The 16,568-nt window shown below is 41.6% G+C and overlaps 1 protein-coding gene across 1 annotated transcript in view; it reads left to right on the top strand.

The window, feature by feature from the left end:
- KRTCAP3 (keratinocyte associated protein 3) overlaps positions 1-16,352 on the top strand; it is a 371,008-nt gene extending 354,656 nt beyond the window's left edge. Inside the window, exon 7 of the mRNA XM_044060398.1 lies at positions 16,294-16,352. Coding sequence (XP_043916333.1) covers positions 16,294-16,352 — 59 coding nt within the window. The remainder of the gene's footprint in view (positions 1-16,293) is intronic.
- The last annotated feature ends 216 nt before the right edge of the window (positions 16,353-16,568 follow it).

The raw sequence follows: 16,568 nt of genomic DNA, 5'->3' as shown, positions 1-16,568 counted from the left end.
TAAAGGCCCCTTGGGGGGAATCCCCTTTGGTTGTGGCACTGGTGAGATCATGAGCCAACCGGTCCCATGCCTCGGCCCTGTATGCTCCCCAGAGGACCTGGCCTTGCATGAGTTGGGCCTCATGATTATGGACTAGGAGCCAGACCATGTACCTGGACTCCTCAACACCCCACCTCTGTGCTCGAAAGCAACTACCCACTCCTACTCCTGTCATTCTGCCTGCAGGTCAGTTCTACAATCGTTTATGCTGTGTATTCCCGCCTATGGGGCTTATATAGTCCGTTTTTCCCACACATATTTGTGATTGGCCATTTTGGAATTGTATCAACTTCAGTAAACCTGCATTGTCATGCTCCAGTTTGTATTCATTCCTATATATTAGCTATTATTGCATTTCTAGGTACTGCTGTCATGGCTTAGTGGTTTGGTACCTTGACTATGGTGTATAGTATCCTGGGTTCGAACCTGGCCACTGCTTTTTATTTTTCATGACTGTCTAGACATGCTGAGGGGTGTGTCTGTGTAAAGGCAGTTTTGATACGGCTTGCTCAGCGTTGCCCGTCGGTTAGCTCGTTTGCGTGGTGCGCAGCTCCGCAAACGGGTACGCTGCTTTAAGCCTCATTTGGCTATCGGCACGCATATTACGCTCAGCTCAGTTAGGGGCACATAGATTTAGCGTGTTAGACCACTGCTCAGCTACGGGCACTCATTTTGCACCAGTTAAACCACTGCTCATCTACGGGCACATGCACTCACTCTGTTAAACTGTAGCTCAGTTATGAGCACATCTGGCATTTTTTCTTCTTTTGTTACCTCACATGTCTTCAATATAAATGGGCTATTTCATTACATTTTACATAAATTGTGGTTTTATGTGTACATATTTGTCAGGGACTTGTTTCCTGCTTATTTTGAAAAAAAAAATTGGTGTTGTGGGGGCTTGAACCATGAATGCCTGCTCTTCAGCCAACATCTCTACCGCTACGCTATTGCTTCCTGGCTTATTTTGCATATTTAGTTCTTATATGCTTTCCCACTGACTGCTAACTGTAGCTGCAGTACGGGCACGCCCGCGCAAACGAGCGCACTCACGTTTAAACATCTTTACAATTTAAAAAAAAATTATAACATGTTCATTTATATATATTTTATGTTCATAGTCTGTGGGGGCATGTGTTGTGTTTATTCACATTTCCGTGGACTCTGTTGTGGGTGTTTACTTTGGGCACTTTTACACTTCTGGGGGCGTGTCCGCTTGCAGGGCTCAGCCTACGGACACGCCCCCTACTGTCTTACACGGACCGTGTTAGACTTAGGTGTGATTCAGCATGCTCTCATGAATATGCAAAGCATGCTGACATCACTCCGTTTAACTGCAGCCTCCGTGTAAGTGTTATAACTCTTACACGGAGGCTTCGTGAATCCTTGCCATAGACTGTTAAAGCAGAAAGAAGCATATAGCAAGATACACTTATAATGCTTGATATATATATATATATATATATATATATATATATATATATATATATACAAAAAGTTAGTTTTTTCATAGTTGGATACATTAGACATAATATATACTTAGTATACAACAGAGGTACATAAACACACTACAGATAATTATCTGAGATGTTGTAGTTATTCATGTAATTATGTAAGGGTATAACTGAAGTAAGAAGAACCACAAATATGCTCACACTGCTAAGCAAAATGCAGGATAATATTTGTAGACAGAATGTACAGTAAAATTCAGTGTAATTCCTGTTGAATTAGGCCAAAAATATGCATTGGCCAGAGCAAGAAACTGACTGAGTGGTTGAAAAGTGAATAGGCAGTTAATATGTATTTTTACAACTCTGGTACAGAACAGTACGGTATGAATTAAGAGGTCTTTAGGTAGTACCTACCATCACAGTCAGTATTATGTTCAGAGTATAAAAGATGAAAGTGAGTTCAGAATAACGCTTCATATATCTTATAGAACTCCTCAAGCCTGGCATTATGGGATGGTGACAAGATGTGCTTTATAAGCAGCTTTATAGACTGGGCAGGGTTTGCCTACTTTCAACAACTGTGATAAAGGTATAAAAGATGGAAAGTGAGAAGAACCAGTGGGGCTGGAATTTACTGGCAAAAACTGGCAAAAGAACCAAAGTACTGGCAGCAACTAATTAGAGAGGGAAATGTAATAGAATGGAAAGATTCCTAGAATATGTTTGGAGGGCAGAGACTGACTTCCATATCAAGGATTGATATCAGAGTGTAGGCAAAGAGAAAGGAATAGAGGGACCCTAAGTGAAAGACTAGTACTAACGAGTTTTTTAGTTGAATCTAGAGCAGAAGCTGCTGTTTAAAAAGGGATGATTAGCAGAGCTGGGGCATACAACATTTTGCATGATAACTGTAGGAGTCGATCAAAGGAGGTTAGAAAAGATTTGGAAGAGAGACTGGTTAAGCAATTCACAGAAAAACAATGGGAGGATATATGTACAGTTCACAAATACGCAACAAAGTCTAGAAGATTTAGCATCTTGTTTACATGTGTTTGCATAGGTGTGTTTAGTGCTTGCAACTGAAATATGTCAATCTGCTTTGTTTTCATTTATATAAATGTATGATTATCTATGTCGTAAGTGCTAATTCAGTAAAAATGTTCTTTGTTTAAAAAGAAAAAATAAAAGTGAAAAGGCCCTTCCATGGCGCTTGCAGCTTATTCTGTTTAAGGTACGCACCACCATCTTTTGTCCCAGAACGTATTCTCAGCTTGTTACTGTCATACCAAGCCTATTATTGCTTCAGTTGTGCTTGTTCCGTGTGCTGCTGTGACAACCTCGTGATCTCCATAAGTGCATTCTGACATTTAGGCATATTCCACAACAGACTGATTGTGGTAATTGCATTCACTGTCCAACGCACCACAGAATAAATCTGGTGGTCCTGTTATCAAGCTACAGTACAGCAACTCACATGATAGAAAACCCGTGGATTCTTGGGGACCTCACTGTATGAAAAGAGGAGATGGCTGATATACTTGTCCCAATCCCACTTAAAGTGAACCTCTCCACCACACCATTTGTGCATTATAAGAGGTTGCCTTCATCTGTTTTACTCCCACTTCAATTTCACAACACATTAGCAGGTCTGTTATGAAATAGCACCTGGGGGAAATGGCAATGGTTTACAACAGTACCCCCCCCAGTCATTTTGAGCAGGAATGGGTGTGGCCAGAGTGATTGACATGCCTAGTAGCTGTCATGTACCATGCCAATGATGCATGATTGACATACCATGCAGATTTGCTAGTGACATTATGAATATTCATTGCCTAATCGTAGTTTATCCTTTTCCTCAAGTAGTGCCATCTCGGAGTTGGTATATTTAAGTAGTAGGGGGTGCAGGGCATCTGGCCCCCCTGTAAAAGCAAGGGAAAAAAGTAATATTTGCAGTTGTAGATCCGAAGTTGTAGATTTATCATCTGCATTATTGTCATCATACAGGGGAAAACATTATTTCATTAACAAGCACAGTATCTGAAAGTCATGTTGTGCTTTTGTGGTTTAAGCCAGGCTCATGTCAGTGTCTTTGGGTCTACTGAGGCAGAAACAGCACAGTCTGGTACTTTATGCACTCTTTTGGTCTGTTGTAAAACAACACATCACAACAGAAGAAAACTTCTGAAGTATAAAGCCTTACACAGCTACCTGCACAAAACATAATGGTCTTTCAGTAGCAGCTGTACCTGGCTTAAACCACAAAAGCACAACATATAATAAAGAAAATGGCAGATTAGGGAAAGATTTTATACTGTTTCATGCAGTGAATATACAACTTCACCCTACGAATGTAAACACATAAACGTGCTTGCACAAAAACATTTTAGCCTACAGTAAGCAAAGCTTGAGGTCAGTTACTGTTACCAAGGATCACTGGAATTGTGTTAATGTCAGCTGAATTACTTTTTATTTTAAGCAGGGCATAGATTTCAGCAAAAAACACCTACAAAGTGACTATGCACTAACTTAAAAAAGTAGGTAGAGCAATATAGTCAAGGGTTGACAACCACGTGCTGTCCTAATAGTACACACAATGTTTTGTGTATGTGTGTGTGTGTGTGTTCACAAAATTGGGTAGTGAATGCAAGAAGTAGATCTTCCATGAGACATGTACATGTTTCACTACAAATTGCTTTTGTGACCAATGACAACACTAAAGTAAAAGATTTACCAGCCTGACTTCTGTCTCGTACATATTTCTTGGACATTGAGGTTGCTAAAAACATAAGTACTGTGGCCAGTATCTCTTTAGTAAACTAACAAGTCTACATTACCTGCTTTCCGTCAGTCCTAGGTGATTATTCATGCAGACAAACGTGTTTATTCATTGATATAGAAAATGTCACCAGGTGCTGGGTGTTGGGCGGCCCTTGCTACTGCGCATTGGGGATACTGTTGTAAAAAAATGCAGGGGAAACCTTCCCTGCTGAAATTTTCTAACAGAGTGTTTACCACCTTCTTTTTCAAACTGGATGACAGAACTACCACCTCACCATGCCTGGTAACACAGTCTGCTACCACCTACATATACCTCTTACCTGTGGCGCTTGAGGTACTGAAAGGCTCCACAGTGTCCAGGACTACTTTTTGAAATGGTTCCTCAATACCAGACAGAGGCAACAAAGCAGCCTCAAGCTTTATCTTCCACCTTGCTGACCTTTTGACACTGCTTACATATCTTCTATTAACATTGCTCATGTTTTTGTAGTGCCAGGCCTATAGACATTTTACATAAATCTCTTTTTCTTATACTTTTTACCCATATGGCCTAAAAAGGTAATATCATAGGCTATATCCAGAAGTACCTGCTGTTTCACTTCTTTCTGTCACACCCTTCAGGCATACATTTTCTCTACACTAACCCTTTGTCCAAGTATGCAGTTGACCCTGCCATTGTGAATTTGGAGCTTTACTGTTTACCTCCATCAAGTAATGTAAAGTAGAATATGGGAACACTGCTTATCTCAGTTATGTCTTTGGGTTCCTTCCCATTTCCCCTTCCAGATGAAGTCTTGTGAAAGCTGTGGCTTAGATTCAGGTTTGATGGTGCCACCAAAGTTTCCCTTTGAAGTAAACTTCCTCCAGTGGAAATCCACTGCCATTTAACTACTTTGACTTAAATTTAGGCTTGTTGCCACATTAGTATACTCTTTTGGAGGTGTGGGCACTGGCTTGGTGCCCTCCTGCTATCTTCTGCATGATCTTGTCTCCATGAAGACTGTGTGTAATTGCATGTACACAAATTACTGCATCATGAGAATCCTTTCCTGCTGACATTTCTTCCTGGATATCCTCAGATACTGCCATCTGCTTGGTCATCTGCCCTCTCTTCCACAGTGGATGAACTCTGGCCAGTGGTACCTGAAAAATTATCCCACCCATGGCCTTAAGTAGAGTAGAGTAGACTGCTGAGGCAACTAATACTTCTTTTTAACAACTGCAGGCTTCACAAATAGTTAAGTCTGATGGGACAGGAGTGGTCACTTTCCCCATCTGGCAGGATAGGATACAGGCCTTTTTGGAAATTTGGATCACTGGTTGTCTCCAGACAACCTACAGCTGTAGTGGTGCCATTACTTTTAGCTGCCTCCTCTGACTTTTGTTCACTACTTGCCAGTGTGAGCATTTGTATGACACGTCACACTTGGTGACCTTTGAAGCATTTGATCCCATGACCTTGGCTTATACTGGAACCAGTAGTTTCTCCTATGCCTATGGAACATGTTATGATGGTTTACACTGCACCTGTTTGGTTTCCGTTGTACTTGTGCAATATTAAGTAAACCTCACTTGTGCAGTTTTGCCCTTCTGATTAGACAGAGGTCATCTTTTTTCTACTCATCTCTTTAGCTATGTTTCTGGTCCATTAGCCAGATTCTCAAAGTCTCAAGCAACTCACAGAGTGTTTGCACCATTATCCTAAGGTTGCCCAGAATTTCAAAAGTAGTAATTTGACATACATTCACATAGCTATTAAAGAACAGGAATAGTTCTGTAGTGAACTCAAGACACTATTTTCTGTTTTTCCTTATTTACTCCTTAACGTTTTTCTTATAAACATAAGGTGTTAGTTTGTAACATTCACACACAACATGCTGTGACAATGTGAGATAGTGCCAGCTATGCCAGGAGAAATAGAGCAGCGGATGTGTAACATATGCCAGCATAGCTATCTGGAGTTTTGCAAATAATTATATGTCATTTATATATCAAACTGATTTGTACAGGTGCTTGTGTTGAAAATGTATTTGTAAAGCTGCTCATGTTAAAAATGTACCAACAGTGTGTCAGCCTGGGCAGAAAAAATACACCTGTATGTCAGACTGTATTGTAACTGTTGAAACAGAGGATACTACAAGAGAACAGGTTAATCTCAGTTTAGCTAACTTTGAAAAATAGTCTGGAATTAAATTACCAGGTTTAGGCCATAAAGATTTTATCTTACAGTTCTTATTGCAGCCAGAGACAAAATACCTGTGAAAACCAGGACTAGGAATCCTACTGTATTGTCCTTAGTAGTGAACTAATTGCTACCCTGGAAGAGTGGAAGTGTTGAAATGTTTTTCTAGCTTCCAGATGCTATAACACATCTTAGCAAAGCTTTATATGTGTGTATCATGACACATAGGTGCTAGATTCTGGTTCGGTTTGTAGTAAAGGGGGTAGTGTGGGAACCAGAGTCAGATGACCAGATGTATGTGATGTCATTTTGTAATCCAGCACTGAAATTATGTTTTTAATACTAAATGAGACAGAAGTCTTAGAGCAGTCTGTTTTGGAACTGATAAGACCACTCACCTCCTTCATCTTGCCTTGCTTTAGCAAGTTCGTAGGGTCATAGGTTGATACTAGGCTATCTGCCCTAGGGCATTTATAAGCCTAGCCAGAGTGTGTTTGGCTTTCGCCACCCTTTTAGATTAGTTGACTGTGCCTCTGTATAGAAGGTCACAGAAGTTAGCCCTTTTAAGGTTAGTTTACTGTGCCTCTGTCTAGTAGGGACACAGAAGAGATCCCAGGGGTAAACCTACGATCTCCCATCCACTCGTCAAGATTTCTCTTGAAGAGGGTCATTGAGAGGCTCTGCCTAACATGGATTGGGATTTTGTTCCAGAGTGAGGGGAGCCTCTGGGATATGAATCTGTCATTCCAGCATGTCCTATTTATTTCTGTGCTGAGGTTTAAGTCCCTGGAGCGTGTAGCTCTAAGGGATTTGGATTTCCTGAGGTGGAGCATGTCCATTAATTCTGGGTTGGACATGGCTTTATACATCAGGCACAGATCGCCTCTGAGTAGGCGGTAAGCAACCAAGTAGAGCTGGAGTTTCTTTAGCCTAACTGCATAGGGCATCTGTTTGAGTCCCTTGATCCTCTTGGTGAGGTACTTTTGGGGTCTTTCCAGTTGCTGCAGGTGCCGCGTAAGGTACATCCCAAATGGGGCATTGTATTCATTTATGGGCCTGATGAGTGATGAGTAGAGGGGCACAATGACCTCTCTTGATCTAGATGTGAACCCTTTCGTGATAAGGTGGGCTATATAGAAGGTATTTCTAACCACTTTGGCAACGTGATTGTCAAAAGAGAGATTGCTATCTGCTTGGGTCCCCAAATCCCTAATTACTTCTTCCATACTTAATGGATTACCACCTATGTGGTAATTTGTGGGCACTTTGTTTTTCCCAAAGGGGATGACTATGCACTTTTTGGCATTTAGCTTTAGGCCATGGCTCTGGCACCAGTTATCCGTCTCTGTGAGACCCTTTTGGAGGATGCTTGTGTCAGTCGGCGAGTCGATTATGGCACCCAGTTTGCAGTCATCTGCGAACTTGGTCAGCCATAGTCCTCCCGTGTTAGCCTGTACCTCAGAGAAATATATACCGAACAAGAGAGGTCCCAGGACTGAGCTTTGTGGGACGCCACTTGTAACGGGTTTAGAGTCTGACATGGCACCTGCAATTCTGTCCATGTGGGTTCTATCCCTGAGCCAGTTTGCAACCCATCTTGTGACATAGGGGTTGATATTTAAACTGGTGAGCTTATTTATGATGCCTGAGTGGGGTATTGTGTCGAAGGCTTTTGCGAGGTCCAGGTAGGCTGTGTGGACTACCTTCCCTTCATCTATGGCCTTGGTGACTGTTTCAAAGAAGTCGACCAGGTTCAAGTGGCAAGATCTGCCCTTAACAAAGCCGAATTGGGTAGGATCCAGTGTTTGGACATTCCCAATGTCTTTGTTTATGAGTTCCATGATGATACGCTCCATAGCTTTGCAGACCAGGCTAGTCAGGCTTATAGGGCGATAGTTTCTGGGGTCATTTGTGGCACCACCTTTGTGGAGTGCGACCACTGTTGCTGTACACCATTCCTTGGGTACATATCCTGTAGTAAGGCTGAGATTGAACAGTGACTTTATGTGAGAGTTCAGCTCTTCTTGGAGCTCGTGTAAGATGCAGCCCGGGACACCGTCCGGTCCCATTGATGCTGTGTTTTTTGCTTTGGAGAGGGCAGCTCTCACCTGTGCATCTGTGATGTCAGGGAGGCTACAATCTATTGGGATAGACATTTGCTCTTTGGGGGGGGGGGGGAGTTTGCACTGAACCTGTCTGCCAGGATGTTGGCAATGTCTGTGGGTTTGTGATTATCTTTAGTGTCTTGTTCAATTTTTCTTTCGAAGCTGGCCTTAGATGATTTTATGAGGGATCGTAGTTTCTTGCTAGTACTGATCAGAGATGCCTTCCCTTTTTGGGATTTTTCTCTATCATGTAGTAGCTTCCTCTTTCTGTTGTATAGCTTATTTATGGCTGGGGTCCACCAGACAGGTCTCCTGCCTTTGGAGGAGTGAGTCTTGGTTTTATTTGAGATAGCACGATCCATGCATTCCTGTAGGTGTCCATAGAATGCATTTGTAAAGGATTCTGCGGTTTGGGCCGTATTTTCTACTGGCCAGGGGGCTTTGAAGGATTTCACCTCGGTTTTGAGAAGTGTGAAGTTTGCTTTTGAGAAGTTCTTCACCATGGTTTCCTTGGCTGAGGGTGGGGATGGGATATGGATGTCCAGTGAGATTAATTTATGGTCAGATCTTACCAATGAGGGGTATACCTCTGGTATGGAACATAGAGTCCCCATGTTGGTGATGATCTGGTCCAATATGTTTTCCCCTTTTGTGGGAGTGGCGACCAGTTGTTCCATAGCATTTGAGTTTATAAATTCTAGGAACCGTTCGGCGAGAGTGTTGGGGCTTGAGTAGTGCTCCCAGTCTATGTTTGGGTAGTTGAAGTCACCCAATATAATGGTGTTTGGAGAGACCTTCATATTCTCCAGTGTTCTCAGGAAAGCCGAGTGGGGTTCCTGAGTTTGGGAGGATGGTCTGTAGCAGGCTACAAACTGAAAGGCAGTTTTGCCCATTGTTAGTTGCACATGGATGGTCTCCGATGCTTTGTGCAGTGCCACTAACTTAGATGTGTGGGTATCTTTGATGAATATGGATACTCCCCCTCCTTTTGTGGTTCGGTCCGAGTTTTGGGGCCAAAAAGCATGGTATGAGGTATAACCTGGTAGTGCTGGGGTGCTCTCGGGAGCCTTGAACCAGGTTTCTGTTACTGCACAGATATCGATATTCTCCATACTGAGGAGAGCCTCGAGTGCGTGCATCTTGAGGTTTAGACTTCTGGCATTGAGCAGCATTACCCTTAGTTTCTTTTTCCTTGTGTTGTCTATGGAGGTGGGTTTGTCTTTTGAGCCTTGCCTAAAAAAGGCATTACGGGGGTGGCAAGAGCCTTAGCCAGTATTCGAAAGCCCAGGGGTGACAGGTGCAAGCTGTCCCTAGTGAAGCAATGTGGCTTGTCGAGCATGTCATCCCAGGCTGACAGACACTGGATCCCCTTTGAATGACACCAATACTTTAGCCAGTTGTTAAAATTGATCATTTTATCTTTATACTGTGGCATCATTCTTGGTGAGGGTAAGATGCTACTCAAGGTCAGGATCATACCGGCCTGGGCTACATGATCAGAGAGCTCCTCTATGTCTCTTTTCATGTAGTCCAGGGAGGTACGTCTTAGGTCATTCACACCAGCATGGACAATGACGGAGTCATATTTGTACTAGCTTTGGAGTGACCTGAGTGCTTATGTTATGTGGCGGATCCTGGCACCCGACAGGCAGCTTACAGTGACCTTCTCCTTGTTCAGCCTGGTGAGTGGGACATCAGTGTGTCTGACAATAGAGTCACCTATTACAAGTGTATTAGGTGTGTTGTTTAGCCTTAAGGGCTGTGACTGTGTGGCACACTGACTTTGTGAACTATGTGATACGTGGGTATTGTTGTGGGGTAGCGGTTGCTTGGATGTCTGCTTTGGAGGTCTCTGCTGCTTGGGCAGATTTTTATTTAGAGCCTCCGAGTATGTTTTTGTGTGTTTATGTGTTTGGTTTGCTGTTGTGATAGGTCTATGTGAGACTGGATTTGTGGTGTGTGTGGTTAGCTTCTCCTCCTGACTGACTGCATCAGTACTGGGTTGAGAGAGCTCAGCCTCCAGTTTGGCTATATAGTTGCATCTCTCACATATATGTGAGCTTGTTGGGAGGAGGAGAGGGTGGTCTGTGTACATAAGGCAGTTGTAACATTGCCTCAAGATTTCCAGATTCGCCAGCTGGACTGGAGAGTAAACCCGAAACTGACTTTTGGACATGCCAGAATAGTATAAGGAACTACTTTTTGACTGATCAAAAAGGACCAATAGGGAGCCAAGTACTTAAAGGGAGTATAAGAGGGTGTAGTGCTTTAGTTTATTAGTGCTTACTTATAAGATTACTTATACGAGCAATTAACCAAGGAATAGTCATTCTTTAGATCAGTCAGGGAAATATAGTGAGATTAGTTAAGTACTTTTTTTCTGTATCTGTGTGAATCTATTCATCTGTATTATTTTTAATATTTCCTATTATTGAAAGTGGTGTTTATTGTAAATAGATATTTAATATTTTTGTGTTCTTTTATTATTTATTAATAAATATATGTAAACGTTTCATTGTGGCTGGTCGTTTGGAGAATATTTAACCTTTGAGAGTACTTATATTTCTTTGGTGACACTGTGGTCTTTCCTGAAAGCCTTGCTGTTTGGTCAACATTTCCATTTGTATTAGTATTCATTTAACTCAGTTTAATTGGGTACCCTTGTAAGAGCATTAAAGTAGCTGGCTGGTGGCAGTGAATCTACCTTATAGTCTGGGCAGCCTTTGTCAGGTTTGTGTGTGTGTGTGTGTGTGTGTGTGTGTGTGTGTGTGTGTGTGTGTGTGTGTGTGTGTGTGTGTGTGTGTGTGTGAGTGTGTTTGCGTGTGTATCTTTGTGAAATTCAAATCTCAAAGAGTGTGTCTGTCAGTTACTTAGAATAGGGACACAGAGCATTGATTTCACAGAGAGGGTGGTGGAGGACTTGGCTTGGAACACCTGGCTAAAGACGTAACTCTATAGCTGTGTCAGTGGGGATTCTTATTTGGGACCTGGAGAGAGAGGAAAACCTACCCCCAAAACTGAGTGTTTTCCCTTTGTACTCTCAAGGGAAACTGTCCTTGGTGCAGAGCTGCATCTGGAAATACTGTGTGTATCCATTTTATTTCCAAGTGAATGTCCCTCTCTGGTGTCTGTGGTGAGGATTGAGACTCCTTGATCACTGGCTCAGGGGAGGGACGTCACACATGCTTTACATTTATATAATAAAAACAGTTTATTTTATATTGCCTTTAGTCTGTTTGGTGCTGATTGTATAACTGTTCAAATGTACAGATACAATTATCAAAGTAATTCCCCCTTTTATACTGTGGAAATAATTTAGTACTGACTTTGAATCTCAGGGATGTGTTTTCAAGTGTAATACTAATCCTCTCAACTTGTGTATGTTGAAAATAGGTACAAAGGTGCTTGAAAAGTATGTATATCCAGCCCCCCAAAAAATTTGGGCATCTAATTAGCATGGTGTGTCTTTCGGCTTTTCCCGGTTAGGGGTCGCCACAGCAGAACTCTGGTCCGCTAATGATTGGCAGTAGATTTTTACATACCGAGTTGCCAGCTCTGACGCACAACCTTCAGTGAAGGTACGCCCATTCACGCATGTCTCCACGCAGAGACGCTCTAGCTGAGTATCGAACCGGACAGCGTCTTACTGTGAGGCAACAACGCTACCGCAGCACCACCATTTGAATATCAAATAGCACATAACTCTTCTCACGTCCAGTAGGAATGAGGAATACTACTCAGAAACACGTTTAAAAACAGAGTAACCAAAATATCTGCCCAGCTAAGGACAGCATTACTCAACCATCAATCCTTAAAATCCTTAGAAGTGTACTGTTAGTTGGCAGTAAAGCTTTGAAGGGCTTTGAGTCCAAACTTGTCTTTAATTTAGATGAGCATAAGCTGCTTCAGTTTGGGTGCATGGAGGGTGCCCAGAAGCTTTGGAAGCTGGTCGGTTGTTATATCCTTGGCAGGATATAACCCATATAGCTAAGGCTACTGCAGCAGTGATCAGTATGATGAGCATTCCTGAGTTATGAAAAGACGTGCAGCACTTATCTTTTGAGTAGATTATTTACTTTCATTTACATAGGTTACTATATGTAATTGCAGTGTCATAATGCAGTGTCACTAATCCAAGTAAATGCAATATTTTAGAGAAAGTGGTACCTTTGGAAAAATTAAGTGTACACTGCACCCATAGGTGCTTACTGTCTACCATAGTATGCGCAGCTTCCTGACTGCATCACTACAATTAACATTCCTGATTGCATCACTGCCATTAACACTGCAGCCACTCAAACTTACAGGACTTCACACTCACAACATGTGACTCCAGTTCTCTGTAATCTGCATTGGGTGCCTGTTAAAAGTCATGTCAACTCCACCTCATACTTCTGAATGTGCAGAGCCATCCATAAAAGGACTAATCCCCAGATAATTATGTTTGTCCCTTCTATTCTGCTGAAATGTGATTGCATGTCCCTTTAAAGGGGAAAACTATCTAGTGACAAAATTGTTCAGCTGACTTTCTGAAATGTTTTGCCATTCGTTAATAAATGTCTTCTTGATGGGATTTTTTTTTCAAAAAAAAAAAATTCACACAATTTTGTTTTCAGCCCTCCAAAATCTTTTGCTGTAGTTGTTGTTTGGATTATTTATTTGATCTGATTTGGTTGTCAATTTAATATGTGAGGCAAACAGAACAATTTGGATAGTTTCAAAAAACTGACATTGTATGATGCACATATGGATGCGTTAAGCATTATTCTCATGTCAGTGATCATCTACTTTAATAAGGTTAAACCAAAGTCCTAACATTTCTGACCTGCCAATATTATAACCCTTCATTCAGTTAAATACTGAAGCCAGGAAGTATTACTGTCTGAAATCTACCCTGAGGAAGTATGTACAGTGTGCAAGGCAGTGCATTTGATTGCAGAAGCTTGCCTGAGCCCTGTAAAACAAAGCATAGATTGCAGACAGAGATAAAATGCATTTTCACTCTTTCTTTTCGTCAGATACTGATTTCTTCACATCCAACATCTCCAGTAGTTAGATATTAGCAAAGTTCCAGTGTGAACCTCTTAAAGATGTTTAGGTATCAGTTTTAACTGTCTAAATCTGGGTCTGTCAGGAAGTCCTTCTATGTGGCACATCTCATTACTAAGGGTTTCGCATCCAGGAAGAAAGAGGTCATTGTCTTCTTCTACTCTTCCCTCATTGGGCCAATCATCGAGTACAATACCCCAATTGGCATGTACCTATCTAGACACCTGCAACAACTGGAGAGGCTGCAAAAGTACCTCACAAAGAGGATCCTAGGCCTTAAACGCTTGTCCTATATGGACAGACTCAAAAAACTCCCAACTATTCTCTGTCTCATATCGCCTACTTAGGGGCGATTTCTGCTTGACTTACAAAGCCACGTCTGACCCAGCTCTGTTAGAAATGTTACATCTAAACAAATTCCAGTCCATCCACATCACACGCTCTAGAGACCTCAACCTCATTACCACAATTAACATAACATGCTGGAGGGACAGGTTCATAACCCAGAGACTGCCCATGTTATGGAACAGACTTCCCATACATGTCAAGCAGAGCACCTCACTGACCCTCTTCAAGAGAAATCATGATGAGTGGATGGGAAACAGAAAATTCACCCCGGGGATAACACCAGTGGCTCTACTCGATAGAGGCGCTAGGAACTAAGGTCTGGTGGCACTATGCCAGGGTAATCCTATGGCTAGGCTTGTAAAGGTTCCAGGGCCATTAGCCTAGTACACACCTGTGAACCTATGAAAGCGAATGTCAGATGTTGCTCTTTTATAGGTGAATACATAAAGTATTTTGAACTTGCTGCAGTGTTCTGAAGTGCAGTAAAATGTTCTTGCTTGTTCTGATAGTCATAATGTTTTTTCTGATACTACACATAAACAAAAGGAAGATTTTAGAGTAATTTAATCAGTTTTTTTTTTATTATGAGGCTTTTATGAAGTACTATTTACTTTTCCTTTCCTTGATTAGAAACTTGCTTTGTGAATTGACTGTGTAAAGTTGAACATATGCTGTTATAGTAGCTCTTGCAATCACTACAATTGCAGTCTGCACTCACCATTGTTACCGTTATACTGTATAACTGCATAAGCATTGTTACTGCAGTTATGTAACAACATCTGTTCACCTGATCATTTAGCACTGATACAAACACAAACACACAGACGTGTAAATATATGGGATAAAGATTCAGTCTGGAATAGAACCAGCTTTCTGTATTACTCTCCCATTTTCGCTCTCTCTAATACTAACGCTATCATAATCAGGGCCATAGGCCTTCAGAGTCCATACCTATCAACTGTGCAGAATTTTACAGAATATTCAGATATTTGTCTCAACTCTACAAGCACTATGTTCAGTAGTGAATGATGGCAGTGCATGCTTAAGATCACACTAGATACTGTAGTGCATGCTGGAGACCATGGTTAGTCTTCGCATTTAGTAGTGAACCGTGGTTGTGCATGCTAGACGTCACAGACACTAGAGGCATTACATTTAATTATAAACCACCACAATGCATCCTGGAAATCACAGTCACTAGGAGGCTTCATTTTCTGTAATGAGCCACTGTAGTGCTTGTGGGAGATCAGTCACTATGGCCTTCACATTCAGTAGTGAATCACTGCAGTGTATGCTGGAGGTCACAATTATGAGGAGCAATATATTCAGTCTGAGTCAGAGACAGCACAAAGCAACTTGGGCAGATGCTTAAGGCACAGTGCTAGCTAGTAGGAGGGTGCTCCATAAACATAGTAAAAAGGTTACATTACAACAGGAGACAAATTTAATGCACTTATATTAGTCCTAGTACATAATACTGCTTCAGATAGCAGTGCATATAGCCAATCTGAAGGTAAGCGAATCCAGACAGCTGATTGTACAAAACTGCTACCCTATGGACAGACAAGTCTATGACAAGCAAACAGTGAACATCCAAAGTTGGTAATAGTGACTCCAATAAATGTGTCAAGTGATCATGATCCCATCATATTCTCAAAAGACAGCAAAAGTGGAAGCAACTCTATGAAAGAAAGAAGGGATGCATCTGAAAGCATGCAGCTACCACGTCAGATAAGAAGGTGGGGGAAAGAGTTGCAAGGGGGCACAAGCAATGTCATAATGTGCAAAATGTAGAATATGCATCAGTTAAGGTGCAAACATAAGAATACAATATGCAAAGTAAAGAAACACCCAGAGGACCGATTTATGTTTAATTGTGTGAAGGAGTTTAACAAGGTAATATTTGATATGTTGTTACACTGCTTAGGATTCTGAAGGATTTGTGAGGTAGACATCCTCATTTTGGCAAATGTGGTCCACACTAAAGAGGTCTCTCCCTTATATTCTCAGCTTGTAGGACATGTAACAGATCACTGATAATCTGCATTTACTTAAGAGAAGACATACATGCCACTACCTCATCTCAGTGACATTCTACATGGCTGGAAGAGTCCCAAATCAGATTGTACACATTACAGAAGTCAGAAGGGTAACTCTGAAGGAGAGAGACCTTTTTGAAGGCATGATTCCCATGTTTCCATTGTTTTCCCTGGAATTAGTTTTTCTCAGAGGTTATGATCAGCTGGACAGCTTTCAGAACAGAAACACAAAATAGTTCCAAGGCTGCTTTAATCTCATCTGACTGTATGTAGTTCATCATCTATATTTCTTTGTTCTGTAGATCAGAGTCAAACACTGATCCGTAGGTCACCACAGAAGCTGAAACCAGATAATAACTAGAAACTGCAGACTTTTGAGATGAACCCAGAGAAATTATGTTATGACTTCAGACTCAGAATCATAGATTGTGTACTTCACATTCAGTGTTACTTCCCCAGCTTCATTTTTGTCCTAAATGTTGTCAAAAAGTAAATGTACGCAGTCAGCAAGGATGCAGCCAGTAGCAGAGCCTCCTTGTAGCCACTGTTCATTTTGCTACTGTATACATAATATATA

Source organism: Protopterus annectens, chromosome 2.part0 (genome assembly GCF_019279795.1).
Source record: "Protopterus annectens isolate FY-2018-M chromosome 2.part0, PAN1.0, whole genome shotgun sequence".
Taxonomy (NCBI): Eukaryota; Metazoa; Chordata; order Ceratodontiformes; family Protopteridae; genus Protopterus; species Protopterus annectens.
The sequence above is the reverse complement of the archived record's forward strand: the minus strand, read 5'-3'. Positions and strand labels throughout refer to the sequence as shown.